Source organism: Salvelinus fontinalis, chromosome 15, assembly GCF_029448725.1.
Source record: "Salvelinus fontinalis isolate EN_2023a chromosome 15, ASM2944872v1, whole genome shotgun sequence".
In the NCBI taxonomy this organism is placed as follows: Eukaryota; Metazoa; Chordata; class Actinopteri; order Salmoniformes; family Salmonidae; genus Salvelinus; species Salvelinus fontinalis.
The window spans coordinates 27582530-27601926 of record NC_074679.1 but is presented as its reverse complement, the minus strand read 5'-3'; the positions used below and the strand labels follow the sequence as shown (position 1 = coordinate 27601926).

General features: G+C 41.8%; 1 protein-coding gene across 1 annotated transcript; it reads right to left on the bottom strand.

Annotated features, from left to right (window-relative positions):
- Positions 1-514: 514 nt before the first annotated feature.
- On the bottom strand, positions 515-15615 carry LOC129811686 (ectonucleoside triphosphate diphosphohydrolase 5-like). Its single transcript, XM_055863193.1, has 13 exons — positions 11897-15615; positions 11404-11483; positions 10907-11050; positions 10459-10534; positions 9808-9843; positions 5440-5528; positions 5256-5335; positions 5078-5139; positions 4781-4882; positions 3850-3993; positions 3575-3631; positions 2502-2617; positions 515-2380 (listed from the first exon to the last, which is right to left on the bottom strand). The coding sequence occupies exons 1-13, from the start codon at positions 12174-12176 to the stop codon at positions 2297-2299; spliced, it is 1350 nt and encodes a 449-aa protein (XP_055719168.1). The 5' UTR covers positions 12177-15615; the 3' UTR covers positions 515-2296.
- Positions 15616-19397: the final 3782 nt, after the last annotated feature.

Here is a 19397-nt window from a genome sequence, read left to right as displayed (position 1 = left end):
TGCCACCATGTTTCACGGTAGGAAAGGTGTTAGTCGGGGGATGAACTGCCTGGTTTTCTCCAGACATAGCGCTTTGCATCCAGGCCAAATGGTAACATTTTTCTCTCATCAGACCACAGAATCTTTTGCCTTATCTGTCTTTCATGTGCCTTTTTGCAAACTCCAGACATGCTGTCATGTGCTCTTTTTTTCAAGAGTGGCTTCTATCTGGCTCTCTCCCTTAAAGCCCAGATTGGTGAAGTGCTGTAGATATTGTCCTTCTGACAGGTTCTCCCATCTCAGCTAAGGAACTCTGTAGTTTGGTCAGTGTTCATTGGGTTCTTGGTCACCTAACAGACCAAGGTCTTGTCTGTTTGGTCTGAATGACAGCTCTAGGCAGAGTCTGGGTAGAAAGAAAATACACAGACAGGTGACCAAGAACCCAATCAAGTTGTTGCGACATCTCACGGATCATCAAAGGAAATTGGATGCACCTAACTCCAATTTGGAGGTCATAGGAAAGGGGTGTGAATACTTGTTTAAATTAGATATGTCTTTCATTTTCAATAAATTTGCTAACATTTCTAAAAATAAGTCTTCATGTTTCAGCCTTTCTTGTGTAGATAGGTGAGATTTTTATTTATTTTTACTCGGGCTGTAACGTGGAATAATTCAAGGTATGAATACTTTAAGGCACTGTACCTGTACACCAAGTACACTTTTAATATTTTATTGAAACATACATGTATAATGTATACATGCATTTTACTTGCACCAGGTTTTCATAAAACGTGATTTAGATGATCAGTTATCAAGCAGTTCACCTTAACTTTGTGAGCATTATGCAGCAGAAATAAAGTTCTCTTTTGCAAAGTCAAAGCAGTTACAGTCTGGTAAGTATTTTACTTATACAGGTTTACTTTGTAGTATTATATACAGCAGTAGTTATTGTACATATTTGCTACTGAACATATAGCGGCTATTGTTGAATAGGCTAATGCATTGCATTAGAGCAGTTATACAGCGAAGTTCATTTTGTACAAATTGCACCAGCATTCAAAATAATCAGGATCTGAGATTTAAATATTTGTACAGTTCACAAGAAAATTCCAAACAGTATTAATAAGCATTATGTGTGTGCCTTGCACCTAGAGCTATATCCGCACAACTGAAAGAGTTATGGGTTTAAGGTCTTTAATTTACCTGACATGCTTCTTAGGCTGTATGTATCAGTCTGTGGATGATATAGTACTAGAGGGATATTGAAATGATGACTGGTTGCTGAATACAGCAACAAGCCAAAGCTACATTTTAATTTGGAGAGGGTCATGTAGTCTTGCCACGGTTGATTGAACAATGACCATTTAGTGCTCCACTGTAGACAACATAAATAACACAGACTTTACCAACAGTCAGAAACACAAAGCACTCACTTTGATTCAATTCCACTGGCCCTTCTACACAAGGCCACATCTACTAAGGCTGCACTTTCAAAACATAGGCATCAACGTCATACATACAATAGTATTCATATATCAAATGCAAGACATACTCAGTGAGAACACTACCATCTCACCCTCTGTGCTTTACTTGCCCCCTGAGTTGTGGCAAATTGGTCACCTCCTTTAACATTGATGAATATGTACAACTCTGTAGACAACATCCAAGCAACAGTTCTCAGCTACAGCATCGGCAGTTAAAGTGTTATGTGCAAAGTATGAGGGGGAAAGTTTCTGTTTACTTAACTTCAATGATATATTGCTTAAGTCTTGTGAGGGAAATATCTTGTTCACCTGTCCTACAGTATGATGTACTAGAAATATATTTCCAGATAGAATGAGTTGCAGGCATTCAGAGCTATGACTGAAGGTTGCATTCCTGCAACTTATTTTCTCTCCAAATATTCCACTGTACTTTACAGTGCACTCCAGGACCACAGTAAGCACCAAAGTTCTCTAAATACCTAACTAGTTGCAGTGCTTCTAACTACTCTACATGCTCAAAGGTAGCCAAATAAGACTGCATTTCAGGTCAGACACCCCGAAGAAAGCGTATATATAAACGCTTGCTTTACAAAAATAAAGTCAACTCACTAATTATGGATGAAACATACAGTAGAAATAGCTGTCCTTCATTATAAAAAATATAGTGATTTCTTTGTCAACAGTTCTTGGATTATTTGCAGAAGGGTGCTGGGAACAGAGGGGAGGGGTTGGTTGGAGAAGCTTGGCAGTGCTGCTGAGCAGGTGGGAGGGGGGGGTGCCCCCATTAACAGGCTGCCCCTCCCAGTGCCTGCAGGCAGGTAGAATAGCTGCCCTTAGTGGATGTTGAGGTTGTTGAAGTGATCGAATGTGGCTCCCAAGGCCCAACTTGTCTCAACATTGTTCACCTTCTTGGCGAGCTGTGGATCAGAACAAGAAAAAAAACCATACAAAATAAACCATCATGTTAAGTTTTGACCTATTAACCTCTTGTTGATTGTCCCCTCCCTGTGTCCAGTGACCTGTTCCTGACTGTCTCACCTGCAGCACTGTGTTGTCCTTGAAGCCAAAGCCCTCCTTCAACAGACATGTGATATATGTCATATCCATGCAGAGGAAGGGGCTGATGGGACGGTACTTGGTCATCTTGTTGCACACTTAAAAACAAGACGGCACTACATTAACAACAACTCACATACCACTGACAGAAAGCAGAGAGCACGGGTGGGTGTATTTAGAGATATCTTGTGTCATGTTCAAAGTGGGGTCAAGCAGCAGACAACCTCTAACCTGTATGCCACATTATAGAAAGCTGGTCATCTTGTTTTGTTTATTTAGTTTGTTTAGCTGACTGAGCAAGGGGGTGTGAGAAGAGTCAAGGGTCTACACATGTTGGTGAATCTGGGGGTGGGAGGCCGAGCCAAACAGACTAGCTGTACACAGCGTGTCTTTCTCAGTCTCAGCCCCCGGGTCGGGTTGGGTGTTGTGTGGCTGTCAGGTACAAGAGACAGAGCTCAGAGCTGCCCAGGTCAACTGCCTGCCAACCTGCCCAATGCCAGACGTGTTCATTGAGACCATGTGAAAGTGTTCTCACAATGCAAATAGACTTTACATAACACACCAACTCACTCCTGCTAGCTGTAAATCTAGCACAACACGGGCATTTATTTTGCCACATACTCTAATGGATTAACCAAGGCTATATGTCCATCTAACGTGTCAGGACACTTTTCACATCACATTACAGTCAATTATGTATAAATGTCCAAGTGTATATAGAATATTAATGTATTTGTGTATGCTCCAAGAACAGTTAAGAATCAGACATTTCATCTAATGGTCCTTGGTTGTATTGTAAATGGCAGAAAAATGTGCCAATGTTAGGTTAGCTGTGTCAAGAAGAAGTTTGGCCACAAACAAGGTTGAATATTTGTGTGAGTTCAAACAGCGTGTATTTTTGCAGGCAAACTTTGTGGGGTAAGGAACTGATATTTTTTGAGGCCTTGTGAGATTGTTGGAGTCTAAAATAAACACCAACATTTCTGGATTGTACACTGTGTACTGTATTAATATAGTCAACATGTGTCTAAGAGAAAAGCCTAGGACTCTCTCACCTTCTTTGGCTCTCTTCTTGAAGTCCCTGACTTCTACCATACCACCCCGACTGCCATCTGAAAAAACCAAAACAAGACTAGCCTACTTTTAGTGATCTGCTACAACAGTTGTCATTTCAGTTTTCCAAGCATAATCATGAAAAATGCAGTAAATGTATTTGAATAGAAAACAATTAAACCATTCTTTTTATTTAAACACTTCATATCATTGAAGTTTTACTGGATGCAGACTGAATGGGGATTTTGCAGCTGTCATGCTCTGTGTGTCTTCTCACCAATGAGGCCTGACTCCACAGCTCTGTCGAAGTAGTAGGAGAAGGCGTAGAAGATGCTGCTGCCCTTTATCTCGAACGGCTGGTGCACGATGCCTTTCACCACCCTCATCACCTCATAGTAACACAACTTGTACCCTGCATAGCCTGGAGAGAGATCTCATCATTAGTATCTAACACAAGCTGTACTCAATCTTCAAGGTAGGTATCATATTTAGATTACAGCGTTATGTCAGCTTTATGACAACAAAACACCCAATTCAATTGTTAACAAGAATAATTCAAAATCAGCACCAACAATAAAATATTTATTTTCATATGAGAGTAAATTAACTGAGTTTGCTGCATGCTTGTGGTGGAATGCACTGGGAGACCCTGGAGCCTCTTTATGATGTCAAAATGGGGTTGAGGCTATGGGCTCTCAAGAGCGCGACACTCGAAAAACCCTAAAAGTACACTCACAGCACCCTGGGATTGGTTGGTTACAACCAGGGAAACCAAGTGCTGACAAGAGTAGCACTTAGCATAGGCCTGTTGGGTGATCTATTTTTACCACATAATTGTGAGCGGTCAACATCAAGCCTTTCGTTACACAGAGAAATAACATCTCTGGGACTAACCCAGTATCTTTTGGCTACATGACTGTGGTATGGGAGTGTTGCATTATTTGCGGAGTTAACTGACAATTTTCCTCTCATTTAAATACAAGGTTTGCTGTATTATAACTGTTGAAAGTCTGAGTGCAGAGAGAAAGAATGACAGAACATGCATTTTGCACCACAGTGCAGCTGGCTCCAGTGGAAAAATGTTCCCAACTCTTACTCAACTAAACTCTTACATTGAGCTATCTGAGACAGAATAATTGATTTCTAGATTAGAGGATTATAAGAAAAAAATGATGTTATCGAAATGGTATGTTTTATTTTGCGCTTACCATCAGGAATTCCACTAACTTTGTAAGTGATTCCACCAAAAGTCCAGTCCTCTCTGAACTTCTTCGGTAGACAGGAGCTTGTGAAAACTTTCCACTCCAGACCTGAAAGAATAAACCAGATTGGTTATAGGATTGTCCATTGTCCCCCCGAGGATGACATTTAAATAGTGTGTCTGATTTATAGAAATCTTTAGTGTGTCTTGTAGCATTATACAAATCTATTCATTTGTCATGAACAGATGAATGACTGTGCAGTTAAGCTTGCATATCTAAGTAAATATGCCCATTTTAAATTACCATCAGCTCCCAAAGCCCCAAGAGTTGCCAATCGAGCAGCTACAAGTCCATTTCCAAGGTAGCTGAATGAGGACAGAAATTCAGAATACATTCATGACAATGCCAAAGTAATGTGAGTATACTGTTTTGCATTGTATGCCATATAAAGTAACTGCTGTACCAATGGTTGATTACTCACCTGTGAGTGTAGAGCTGTAGAGTGTTATTGAACATGTTGATGTTGGCAATGTAACTGGCTGGGGCGGTGAACACTGTTTTCTATGGGAACAGAGAGAGGTGTTCAGTAATATGTCATTAAATAGCAATAGTTCTCTCAATCTTTGCAAAACGTCACTAACAGTGGAGTTCAGTTGAACATTTACCTTTGATTTTGGAAGGAAAGTGATCTGGGTAGATCCTCCACCCAAGTCCAGGATACCCACTGTCTTCCTGGTCTTGGCATACAAGTGACCTAAAGCAAATAGACGGAAAGTCAAACACACAGAATTGAAAATAGAAAATTATAGACAGGATGCTATCCATCATCAACATTATAAACAGAAAGTAGAACATACACGTACTGTACATTGACCACATACTGCATTCATTCATATTCCAACCACCCACCTGAGACAAAGACTGGCATTCTAACAGATACAGGGCATTCAGAGCCCCTCCCTTTTTCCACATTTTGTTACGTTACAACCTTATTCCAAAATGGATTAAATCGTTTTTTTCTACATCAATCTACACACAATAGCCCATATTGACAATGCAAATGTATTAAAAATAAAAAAACTGAAATATCACATTTACATAAGTATTCAGATCTTTTACTCAGTACTTTGTTGAAGCACCTTTTTACGCAGCGATTACAGCCTTGAGTCTTCAAATCAAATTTTATTGGTCACATACACATGGTTAGCAGATGTTATTGCGAGTGTAGCGAAATGCTTGTGCTTCTAGTTCCGACAGTGCAGCAATATCTAACAATTCCACAACAACTACCTAATACACACAAATCTAAGTAAAGGAATGGAATAAGAATATATACATATAAATATATGGATGAGTATTGACCGAGCGGCATAGGCAAGTTGCAATAGATGGTATAAAATACAGTATATACATATGAGATGAGTAATGCAAGATATGTAAACATTATTAAAGTGGCATTAAAGTGACTAGTGATGCATTTATTAAAGTGGCCAATGATTTCAAGTATTTAGGCAGCAGCCTCTCTGTGTTAGTGATGACTGTTTAACAGTCTGATAGCCTTTAGAAGCTATTAGTCAGTCTCTCAGTCCCAGCTTTAATGCACCTGTACTGACCTCGCCTTCTGGATGGTAGCGGGGTGAACAGGCAGTGGCTCAAGTGGTTGTCCTTGATGATCTTTTTGGCCTTGCTGTGACATCGGGTGATGTAGGTGTCCTGGAGGGCAGGTAGTTTGCCCCCGGTGATGCGTTGTACAAACCGTACCACCCTCTGGAGAGCACTGCGGTTGTGGGCGGTCCCGTTGCCGTACCAGGCAGTGATACAGCCGGACAGGATGCTCTGAGTTGTGCATCTGTAAAAGTTTGTGAGGGTTTTAGGTGACAAGCCAAATTTCTTCAGCCTCCTGAGGTTGAAGAGGTGCTGTTGCGCCTTCACCACACAGTCTGTGGGGGGACCATTTCAGTTTGTCCGTGATGTGTACGCAGAGGAACTTATAACTTTCCACCTTTTCCACTGCTGTCCCGTCGATGTGGATAGGGGGGTGGTCCCTCTGCGGTTTTCTGAGGTCCACGATCATCTCCTTTGTTTTGTTGACGTTGCGTGAGAGGTTGTTTTCCTGACACCACACTCCGAGTGCACTCACCTCCTCCCTATAGGCTGTCTCGTCATTGTTGGTAATCAAGCCTACTACTGTTGGGTCGTCTGCAAACTTGATGATTGAGTTGGAGGCGTGCTTGGCCACGCAATCATGGATGAACAGGGAGTACAGGAGGGGGCTGAGCATGCACCCTTGTGGGGCACCAGTGCTGAGATTCAGCAAAGTGGAGATGTTGTTTCCTACCTTCACCACCTGGGGGCAGCCCGTCAGGAAGTCTAGGACCCAATTGCACACGGCAGGGTTGAGACCCAGGGCCTCAAGCTTAATGATGAGCTTGGAGGGTACTATGGTGTTGAATGCTGAACTGTAGGCAATGAACAGCATGCTTACATAGGTATTCCTCTTGTCCAGATAGGATAGGGCAGTGTGATGGCGACCTATTGGGGCGGTACACAAATTGAAGTGGGGTGACAGGTAAGGTGGAGGTGATATGATCCTTGACTAGTCTCTCAAAGCACTTCATGATGACAGAAGTGCTATGGAGCGATAGTCATTCAGTTCAGTTACCTTTGCCTTTTTGGGTACAGGAACAATGCTGGCTTTCTTGAAGCATGTGGGGACAGCAGACTGGGATAGGGGGAGATTGAATATGTCCGTAAACACACCAGCCAGCTGGTCTGCGCATTCTCTGAGAACGTGACTAGGGATGCCGTCAAGGCTGGCAGCCTTGCAAGGGTTAACATGTTTAAATGGCTTACTCATGTCGGCCACGGAGAAGGTGAGCCCACAGTCCTTGGTAGCGGGCCACGTCGGTAGCACTGTATTATCCTCAGTGGGCAAAGAAGGTGTTTAGTTTGTCTAGAAGCAAGATGTCGGTGAACGTGACGTGGCTGATTTTCTTTTTGTAGTCTGATTGTCTGTAGACCCTGCCACATACGTCTCGTGTCTGAGCCGTTGAATTGCGACTCCACTTTGTCCCTGTATTGGCATTTCGCTTGTTTGATTGCCTTGCGGAGGGAATAACTACATTGTTTGTATTTGGCCATATCAATCACCTTTCCATATTTATATGTGGTGGTCTGCACTTTCAGTTTTGCATGAATGCCGCCATCTATCCACAGTTTCTGGTTAGGGTAGGTTTTAATAGTCACAATGGGTACAACATCGCCTATGCACTTCCTTATAAACTCACTCCTTGAATCAGCATGAATAGTCCTTATCACGGCTACATCCTGTTTGAGTTTCTGCCTATAGGAAGGGGGAAGCAAAATGGAGTCATGGTCATATTTGCCGAAAGGAGGGCGGGGGAGGGCCTTATATGCATTACGGAAGTTAGAGTAGCAGTCTTCTTGAGTATGACGCTACAAGCTTGGCACACCTGTATTTGGGGATTTTCTCTCATTCTTCTCTGCAGATGCTCTCAAGCTCTGTCAGGTTGGATGGGGAGCGTCACTGCACAGCTATTTTCAGGTCTCTCCAGAGATGTTCGATCAGGTTCAAGTCTGGGCTCTGGCTGGGCCACTCAAGGACATTCAGAGACTTGTCCCTTGTGTTGTCTTGGCTGTGTGCTCAGGTGGTTGCCCTGTTGGAAGGTGAACCTTCGCCCCCAGTCTGAGAGCAGGTTTTCATCAAGGATCTCTCTTTACTTTGCTCCATTCATCTTTCTCTTGATCCTGACTAGTCTCCCAGTCCCTGCATCTGAAAAATATCCAAACAGGATGATGCTGCCACCATGCTTCACCGTAGGATGAGGCCAGGTTTCCTCCAGACGTGACGCTTGGCATTCAGGCCAAAGAGTTCAATCTTAGTTTCATCAGACCAGATAATCTTGTTTCTCATGGTCTGAGAGTCCTTTAGGTGCCTTTTGGTAAACTTCAAGCAGGCTGTCATGTGCCTTTTACTGAGGAGTGGCTTCCGTCTGGCCACTACTATAAAGACCTGATTGGTGGAGTGCTGCAGAGATGGTTGTCCTTCTGGAAAGTTATCCGATCTCCACAGAGGAACTTTGGAGCTCTGTCAGAGTGACCATCGGGTTTATTGTCACCTCCATGACCAAGGCCCTTCTCCCCTGATTGCTTAGTTTGGCCGGGCGACCAGCTCTAGGAAGAGTCCTGGTAGTTCCAAACTTCTACCATTTAAAAATGATTGAGGCCACTGTGTTATTGGGGACCTTCAATGCTGCAGACATTTTTTGGTACCCTGCCCCAGATCTGTGCCTCAACACAACCCTGTTACAGAGCTCTGCAGACAATTCCTTTGACCTCATGGCTTTGTTTTTGCCCTGACATTCACTGTCAACTGTGGGACCAGACAGGTGTGTGCTTTTCCAAATCATGTCCAATTAATTGAATTTACCACGGGTGGACTCCAATCAAGTTGTAGAAACATCTCAAAGATGATCAATGGAAACAGGAAGCACCTGAGCTCAATTTCGAGTAACATAGCAAAGGGTCTGAATACCTTATGTACCTTATTTACATAAGGTACTTTGTTTTTTATTTTCAATACATTTGCAAAAATTTCTAAAAACTTGTTTTTACTTTGTCATTGTGGGGTATTGTGTAGATTGATGTGGTAAAATATGTATTTCATCCATTTTAGAATAAGGTTGTAACGTAACAAAATGTGGAAAAAGGGAGGGGATCTGAATACTTTCTGAATGCACTGTAGGTCTGTGGCCACCGAGAGGAAGAAGGCTATTGTTTGGGCCATAGGATAGGTTTGAAAATAAATCTCCTCTTATTACACAAACACTGCGTAAAAATTGAGGGAATTTTACATCCCATCGTGACCAGATGGTGGCCAACATGACTCAATACAAGACAGTCAGACAAAGACAGGAGTCTTTCACTGCCCGGCAACTGTGGACAGTGTAAACCTCAGAAATGATCCCCCTGACCATTAACACCACCTTAGCACAACATGAGCAATGCCTTACCTGTCAAAAAGTTCACCGTTACCCAGGCCAGGACTCCTACGAGAGAGAGTAGATGGAGAGAGTAAAAACATTCACTTGAACAAAATCATGTGCAATTGTTGCCTTTGTAGTCTTGTAGTTGGAAGTTACCATACATATTGCCATTTGAACACATACATAGAGGACAGACTGAACTGTCAGTTCAGAGATTGGAGTGTTTTTAATATAATTTAGCAGCTGTGCTACATTAGTAATATTTGTCTGACATGGATAGACCAACCCAGGTAATTACTACTGTCTCAGATCTCATGCTATGGCTCTCATAAAGTGAGTCTAATGAATTGCACATCTGATGAAACAAGAGTTAGTACGGGTGTCTTAATGAGTGATGTGGAGGATCACTTAATATTGGGCGTGGGAAGGGAACTTAGACAAGGTTATTTAGTTGCTCTATGAGGTAGCAATAGAGCTCTTATAAAAACATGTTATGAGGACAGAGTTGGTATATACTAACCACCTGGTTTGACAATACTGCAGTGTTTTGCTAATCTAACCAATGTCTGCAATTAAATGATTGAATGAGTTTCACTCTTTACCAACATAACAAAAATACCACAGTAGCGTAAAATAAAATTAGAGAGATGTTGGTGACATACCAACAAAATGGCATACCTTCATTTGTTCCATTCATTATGGAGACACTGTTGTTTGGTACAAAGAAGGGGGACTCGCCAAAGACTTCCCGAACCTACATAGACAATTTATGATGACAGTGCATATTAACAAAGAACATCCTGAATAAAGACAATAAGAACAAAACATGAAGCTAAAATGCCATTATATCTCTTATATCTAGACTCAGGAATCATTCTGAGGCACATTAGTCTGAGAATGACGGAATTCAAAAACCACAAGCATAGCTAGAGTAGCCGCATTAATTTAATAATTCAAATGACATATTCCACTACAATTTGCACAGTGATGGCGACCAAAAAGTCGGAAGACTTTTCCCTGTTCTTTCAAGGACACTTGGAAGCACTTAGCGGTTTCTCGTCCCTATCCTTGGCGGGACAGGTCATCCCTGTGCCAAACTGTCTGAGGGGAGAGAAAACGTGCATACCTCATCCAGCAGAGCGTTAGCCTTCTCCTCGGGTAGGAGGCGGAGCCCGGCTGTGGCTTTCAGGACCACCGGGGTCTGCTTCCACTCATGCTCTGGCACCGTCTTCTTGGCCACCTTCAGCAGCGCTCTGATCGTGTCCCCACCCTGAATGGGATAACAGGCATTAACAGATGAGCATGGTCGCCACTGGAACACTCAGCATATCCGTGACCAAACTAGGCTGATATGGATATTTCAACAGTGAATTAAGTATATAACGGCATTAACATATTCAGTTGATTAAAGGGTTGATATGTTTGTCCACATATGCTGTTCACATCATCAGGTTTGTAAAATGTAGATCAAGAAAGTAAAGATCAGACATAGTGATAGCATCAGCAGAATCAGTTCATGTAATTATACGGTCTACATCACATTGCAGACTGTAATGTGGACTGTGGACAAACCTCCTAATTCCCCCAATCCCTAAATGAGAAAATGATAGACATGATACATACCTCTTCAGGCTTATCTTTATAGGCAGACAGACCAGGCTTCACTGCATGATACATCTCATTGTCCAGAACTGGTAGCTCAACTAAAAAAAGAAACAGTGGATGCATTCAAATGTCAAACAAAATATGAACATGTGAAATAATAGAACTCTGTTACATTTATGTCTGCTTTTAAATGAGCTTTGTTGCTTCAATCACTTCATTACAATCGCTGATGTTTAGACAGTAAATACAAAAACAACAAATTCCCTTCTAGAGTCCATTGGAGGTCTGTTTTTAGGTATTTCAGTCACACTAACTACAACTCAGCTGCCTCTGGGTTCCGTTTTGCCCATGCTTGCTCTCTCCCCATGCTGACGGCACATGCTTGTGTTTACACCACTGAGCGAATGACCCAACAGCAAACAGACTCTCTGGGAGACCGCTGAGTGTAACGCCCTATTGGCTCCTGAGGCAGAGTGAATGAGATACACAGAAAGAGAGAGAAAGCACTCACCAGGGTCTTTCTGAATAAACTTGTAGATGTGGATACGGGTGCCTGTGCTCCCAGCATCGAACATGATCCCATAGAAAGTGCGGCTGTTGATAGGTTGGGAGACCTCAGGCAAGACTTCAGACACAACTTCAGGCAGGAGGTTTTCGGGCAGGAGGTTTTCCATGTTAGCAGAGTGTTCGTGGTGGACTGTCTGGCGGTGATAGTAGGTTGCCTCCGCTTGGAAGTTCCAAGCCAGAACCCACATACACATTACTGTAAGGATTAGCATCTGAAGAGACATCGTTTAACACCCGAAGAAACACTGATGTTTTTGTAAAAGCTAAGCAAAACACGTTACAGTGCCTTTTTCAAGTTAGTCTTCTTCAGAGGAACAGAACAAAATGCAGTGGCAGCAGCTTGCAGAGGTGATGAGAGGGAGGCAACCGGAGAGGCAGAGGCAGAGTGGGTAGCAATGCACACTCAGGACTGTCTGGTCATCTGTTTACAGTATATAAAGACATAAGGGCTTGGTGTGGGGCCACACCATCACAGGCCATCCACCAATCCTGTTGCGTTCCATCTCAGTTCCTTCAAGAGTCCCCCTTGCTGGATACTGAATACCTGCTTATCAGAAGATTTTATTCCTAAACTGGGTAACACTAAACCATTTCTTTTCTTAATCTTTAGTGTGCAAGCTGGAGCCAAAAATCCTCCTAAAAGAAGAGGATATATCAAGACATCAAAACGACTGGCTTGCAGAAACTTGCAGCAATGTTCTTAAAATACATTTTATTGGTGTATTTAATTAAGACTTACATGCAAACTTGCCGATTACAAAAATTTCTTTCCTTGATCTTGACTTTTACATGCACACTTCAGTTACTTAAATTTGCCTGAATTTGCTTAATTAGCATGATGTCAGAAATAAGTTATTTTAGAGTAGATTACTTATTTTAAACTCATGTTGCTTGCACTCATTAGTATTTTGAAACAACTTTAAACTAAATATAAATATAATAGTCATTTCATAACTGACTAAAATGTTTGTTTTTCTAGTCTTAGTTTGAAAAAAGGGTATAAAGAAAAGTAGACATAATCTAATATTCTTTGGGAGTTTCAAAGTAAGGGTAGAAAGAAAAGTAGATATAATCTAATATACTTTGGGACTTTATGGTGAGGATATAAAATGGCATTAAAATCATTAAAATTAGGAAACCCCAAATGCTTTAGCAGAATTTTGAAATTCAGACAGAAAATATTAGTCATTGCGGAGTAGAGGAGTTGCCAGATGGATTGTGCATTTCTACCTGACAACCAAAGTTGCGACAGGCAAGAATTTTCTCTGGATATGCACAAGTTATTTTTTGTATGTATTACATTCCAAACCTATCATGACATGTGTGAAAATGACCACATTAAAACATATGCTGCAGCCCTTTAAACCCCAACCAACCTTTCACAAGAGATGTGCAGATGCAACTTGCACTCCAACTTGCATAAATGCTGAAAGAATGTAAGCAATAATCTCACTCCTACTCATCCCTGTGCTAACCACAAGCTTTCCTAGGAAAGAAATTTAAAGCAAGTTTCACAGGAGAGACCATGAAAAGCATGAGTGGCTGCTCTCAGTTTTAGGTGTGTGGTTGCCTGGTTGGCAGGCATCTTTAACCAGTCTATCAGCAAAAGTATTCTAATGTACTGTTTAAAGTTTCCAGGTGGGAGAGAGGCAATAACGATGTGCTACTGCAGCTCAGCAAAGAGGCCCTTCTAACTCAGAGACCTCATATGAACTGAGCTTTGCACCAGAGTGAGATTTCCTTCACTCAGTCCCCACAAGAAGCTGCAGCAACAGTGAACAAAGACTGGGCTGAAACATGTAGAATTTGTATATTTCTAGATGCAGGCTTGCTGAACTGGTCTCACCCAACTCTGCTTCTGCTACTAATGAAACTGGTTCATCACCCAGTCAAACAGAGGGTGAGTGAAGCACAAACTGTGGAGGCATGTGTCAGCTAGCTCAGCTGGCAGGGTGAAATTGAGCGGGAATGGGGGCGGCCAGTGGTCCTGCAGCAGGACCTGAGGGCAGATAGGAGGTCCACAGAGAGGACATTCCAATCCCGGGACACTCCGCTGTGCAATGCACTGTTCTAACATTGTAATTTGGACTAAAAATATTGCACTTTTCTCCTTCCTTTTTTTCTAAACTGTGGGTTCTTTTTTCCAATCCTGTGGCTCACCAATATGGTCCGTTCCCCCTATCAAAGCATGCATGTGCTGGACCTCTCATTAACTTTGTGTCAATTTAAGAATATTCTGATCTGGTATGCCATGACAACATTGTAATGCTTTATGAGCCAATTTAACAGGTTGCTGGCTGCTCACACTCAAAAACACAAGATGTCATATTAGAGTCACTAACTCCAGTCCTTACGAAAGCCATGACGCGTGTCTGCTGTACCCCCATGCTACCATCTCCAAAGTCCTTTATGGGAAGACGAATCTTGCCCTGACAAAGACAAAAGTATTCTACTTTATAATTAAGTTTGGCATTCAGACATACAGTAACCAACAGTAAGTACTACTATAGAAAATTATGTACAGTATTTTGATCATTTGCAGTGTTTTGATGGATCTGACACTTGGGAGCAAACTACTTGTACTTATTACACACTGTGTTTACAGCATGAGTCAAAACATACGCCATACCTACATGATCCAATTACAATGATTTCAGAGGACAGCCATGGTCTGACGAGTTCTGACCAATGGAGGTCAAATGACTAATGTGAGCTAAGCTGCAAAAAGTGAAACTAGAACTGTTCAGTGGTTGTGGTTGAAAACCATGATAAAAATTATATTTTGTTTCATTGACATCTGTTCATTTTTTGCTGTTGTTGAAATTGTTGAGAAAAACAGTAACTTGTAAAGCAAGGTAATTGGTAAATAATATAAAAATCTATATGAGAAGTTTCGTTAGCCTATATGGCTTTAGGGAGGGAGGCATAGACCTACAGAAATGAGGCGGCAGTATGACACAGCACATACTAGTCAAAGGTCCAATAAGAAATCCTCAGTGGTGGCCTATCTTAAATACAACTTTTGATGTTTTGTTGCAACTTAAACAAATGCTTTAAAGCATGAGAGGTGACCCGGGCTTTGTAATCCAAGCCTTGCAATCTATTATTAATATACCGCAATGTTACCCTCAGGAATTTCATGTTTGTGGGTGTCCTACACCAAAACTCGATTGAAGAGACCTAAACCTTGTCATTACAATTCCAATGATAATGACAGCTTCGAAATGCTCAGGGTTATTTCAGTTCTCTACTCCCTGTCATAGCAATTAGCTTTAAATTTAGTCCTCAAACTCTGTGCATGATGCCAGTGCAAAAAATATATATTCTAAAATTTACAGTAACTACACCCTGAGATTTTATGATATACTTTTTTGTTCAATGTTTAGTTAAATATTGTTCCTTGGGCACCCTCCAGTTTCTCCAAAAAGCTGAATTTGGAAGCCAGTTCAGCAATGTGGGCTTTGGATTCAAATGACCTGCAATAACTTTACATTGTTTATTTCAGTTGGTTGAGGTTCTCAAAATCTGCAAAGTCAACTGCAATTTGTTGAATTTTTGTGGATTCTCCGCAATTTATGTAATCCAACAAAACAGCTGTGTGATCCTGATGGCTGTGTAACCTGTCAGAGGTCCAAGGTTGTTCCCAGGACACACAGAACAAATATCCTCTTAGAAGGGGTGCAAATGTCATTCCATACTAGGGGGTGCACCTCATTAAACATAGACCTATGTTTAATGTCTAACAGATCCTTGTGTCATTCGGAAAGTATTCAGACCGCTTGACTTTTTCCACATTTTGTGGAATACCCCATAATGACAAAGCAAAAACAGGTTTAGAAAATGTTGCACATGTATAAAAAATAAAAAAACAGAAATATCACATTTACATAAGTATTCCGACATTTTACTCACTACTTTGTTGAAACACCTTTGGAAGCAATTACAGCCTTGAGTCTTCTTGGGATGATGCTACAGGCTTGGCACACCTGTATTTGGGGAGTTTCTCCCATTCTTATCTGCAGATCCTCTCAAGCTCTGTCAGGTTGGATGGGGAGAGTCGCTGCACAGCTATTTTCAGGTCTCTTCAGAGATGTTCGATCGGGTTCAAGTCTGGGCTCCTGCTTGGCCACTCAAGGACATTCAGAGACTTGTCCCGAAGCCACTCCTGCGTTGTCTTGGCTATGTGCTTAGGGTCGTTGTCCTGTTGGAAGGTGAACTTTCTCCCCCAATCCAAGGTCCTGAGCGCTCTGGAGCAGGTTTTCATCAAGGATCTCTCTGTACTTTGCTCCGTTCATCTTTCCCTCAATCCTGACTAGTCTCCCAGTTCCTGCATCTGAAAAACATCCCAACAGCATGATGCTGCCACCACCATGCTTCACCGTAGGATGGGGCCAGGTTTCCTCCAGACGTGACACCTGGCATTCAGGCCAAAGAGTTCAATCTTGGTTTCATCAGACCAGATAATCTCGTTTCTCATGGTCTGAGTCCTTTAGGTGCATTTTGGCAAACTCCTAGCGGGCTATAATTTGCCTTTTACTGAGGAGTGGCTTCCGTCTGGCCACTCTAATATAAAGGCCTGATTGGTGGAGTGCTGCAGAGATGGTTGTCCTTCTGGAAGATTCTTCCATCTCCACAGAGGAACTCTGGAGCTCTGTCAGCATTACCATCGGGTTCTTGGTCACCTCCCTGACCAAGGCCCTTCTCCCCCGATTGCTCAGTTTGGCCGGTCGGCCAGCTCTAGGAAGAGCCTTGGTGGTTCCAAACTTCATCCATTTAAGAATGATGGAGGCAACTGTGTTCTTGGGGACCTTAAATGCTGCATAAATGTTTTGGTACCCTTTCCCAGATCTGTGCCTCAACACAATCCTGTCTCGGAGCTCTACGGACAGTTCCTTCGACCTCATGGCTTGGTTTTTGCTCTGACATGTGCTGTTAAGTGTGGGACCTTATATAGACAGATGTGTGCCTTTCCAAACCATGTCCAATCAATTGAATTTACCGCAGGTGGACTCCAATCAAGTTGTAGAAACATCTCAAGGATGATCAATGGAAACAGGATGTACCTGAGCTCAATTTCGAGTCTCATAGCAAAGGCTTCTATTTCTAAAAACCTGTTTTCGCTTTGTCATTATTGGGGTATTGTGTGTAGATTGATGAGGAACATGTTTAATGTAATCAATTTTAGAATAAGGCTGTAATGTAACAAAATGTGGAAAGTCAAGGGGTCTGAATACTTTCTGATATTGGACATATTCCCAGAAGCAGAAAAGGATCATGTCTTTCTTGATAATCATTCAAAGGTCTGTTGATGGGATGTTTATGCATGCATCGTAAATTCATTAGGCCCTAATCTATGGATTTCACATGACTGGGCAGGGGCAGCCATGGGTTGGCCTGGGAGGGCATAGCCCCACCTACTTGGGAGCCAGGCCCACACACTGGGGAGCTAGGCCCAGCCAATCAGAATGAGTTTTCCCCCTATAAACGTGTGTATCACAGCAGGTTGGTGGCACCTTAATTGGGGAGAACGGGCTCGTGGTAATGACTGGAGTGGAGTGGTATCAAATACGTCAAACACATGGTTTCCAGGTGTTTGATGCCATTCCATTTGCTCCGTTTCAGCCATTATTATGTGCCGTTCTCCCCTCAGCAGCCACTATTGTGTGTGAATTTAACCTTTTGTTTTTTCATTTTTCGCTGATGTGAAAGATAAGGTTCTTATGGTTCGAAAACCATACCGCAAGCGTGTTAATGTTAAACTGAGCGTCAGCTCTTAACAAAACACCCTCTTATAAAAAAAAATCGCCTTTGTCCAATGATTTATGTGTAATCTAATTGAACTGAGAGTCATAGTTAAGGGCTAGGTTACACACCATAGAATAACATAATATACACTGAAAAAAGATATAAACTCAACATGTAAAGTTTTTGTCCCATGTTTCATAAGCTGAAATAAAAGATCCCAGATCTTTACTTCCCTGTTTACTTTGCTGCTTGTGAGCATTTCTCCTTAGACAAGATAATCCATCCACCTGACAGGTTTGGCATATCAAGAAGCTGATTGAACAGCATGATCATTACACAGGTGCACCTTGTGCTGGGGATAATAAAATGCCACTCTAAAATGTGCAGTTTTGTCACACAACACAATGCCATAGATGTCTCAAGTTTTGAGGGAGCATGCAATTGGCATGCTGACTGCAGAAATGTCCACCAAAGCTGGAAGCCCTTTTGTGGGTTAGGGTTTCCATATCTCCATGTTGCAGTGCTTGTTCACGGAAAACAGACAGAAGACAGAGTGGACCACCTGTGCTAATTAACTATCTGCTTCTCCAAACATCTGTGTGTAAATGGAAGACAGATAACACAAAAATACAGTTGGCTGCAACTGTGTTTAAACCAGTTAAAACAGTGTGTATTTTACATTTGTTAAATTATTTTGATGTGATATGAAATTAGAGGGATTTATGTTTCTAGAACCATAGCGCAATTGAGAATCAATTCACGATTAGATGGAGAATTTGGCTGTTTTGGCTTCCAGAACCAATTCGCCTTTAAACGGAACAAGGCCCTTGGACTATAAGGAGTAACGTTAGGCTCCCTTTAGTTAGTCCATTGTAAAGCTCGCCAGTTTGTAGTCCTCAAAAACAGAAATGAGTTACCTCTGGTTGGTTCAGCCATTCCTATGCAGAAAATGAATAGGGAAAGATAGGGATTTGGGATAAACACCAAAAAAAGGTCCGAGGTTAACAAAGGTTTAGGAGATCTTACACGTTCTATGTTCTATGAGATAACATCAGTCAGTTAACATGACCTTTATGAATTATGAAGCCTTCAGATGGTTTAGGCTATGTGCGGCAGGTAGCCGGTTAGAGCGTTGGACTTGTACCCGAAAAGTTGCAAGATCGAATCGCCGAGCTGACAAGGTAAAAATCTGTCGTTCTGCCCCTGAACAAGGCAGTTAACCCACTGTTCCGTCATTGAAAATAAGAATTTGTTCTTAACCGGCTAACCTAGTTAAATAAAAGTGCGTTTTCTGATTACATAAATGCTTCAAAATTCACAAAAAGTTATGTTAGCTGATAAAGATTATCGCATAGAACAAAAGCATTAGAGCTCCTATGCCTGTGTTTACCTCATGACTTATTTTCAGCATTTATCAAAAAAACTTACTAGTGCTCTATATAGATGGTGCGTTCAAGACAACTGGGAACTTGGGGAAATACGAAGCCAAATCATGCCGTCAGTGATCTTAAAAACGATTTTCCCCAGTCGGAGCTCATTTTCTTTCCGAGTTCCCAGTTGTCGTGAACGCACTGAATTCGGATATGTTTTAGTGTGATTGCATGCTCAGTCAAATTTAGATAGAATAGTTGTGTATACAGTGCACAAATTACATTACTTGTTTTTTGTTGTTGCATATAACATTACAGACCTGTTGCAGG

Excerpts from the sequence above, each read along its gene's own strand:
- LOC129811686 (XM_055863193.1), bottom strand. The coding sequence starts at position 12,176 with ATGTCTCTTCAGATGCTAATCCTTACAGTAATGTGTATGTGGGTTCTG. Across the intron at positions 10,535-10,906 it reads CTAACGCTCTGCTGGATGAG|GTTCGGGAAGTCTTTGGCGA; the intron begins GTATGCACGTTT and ends TTGTCTATGTAG. Across the intron at positions 3,994-4,780 it reads AGTTAGTGGAATTCCTGATG|GCTATGCAGGGTACAAGTTG; the intron begins GTAAGCGCAAAA and ends ATCTCTCTCCAG.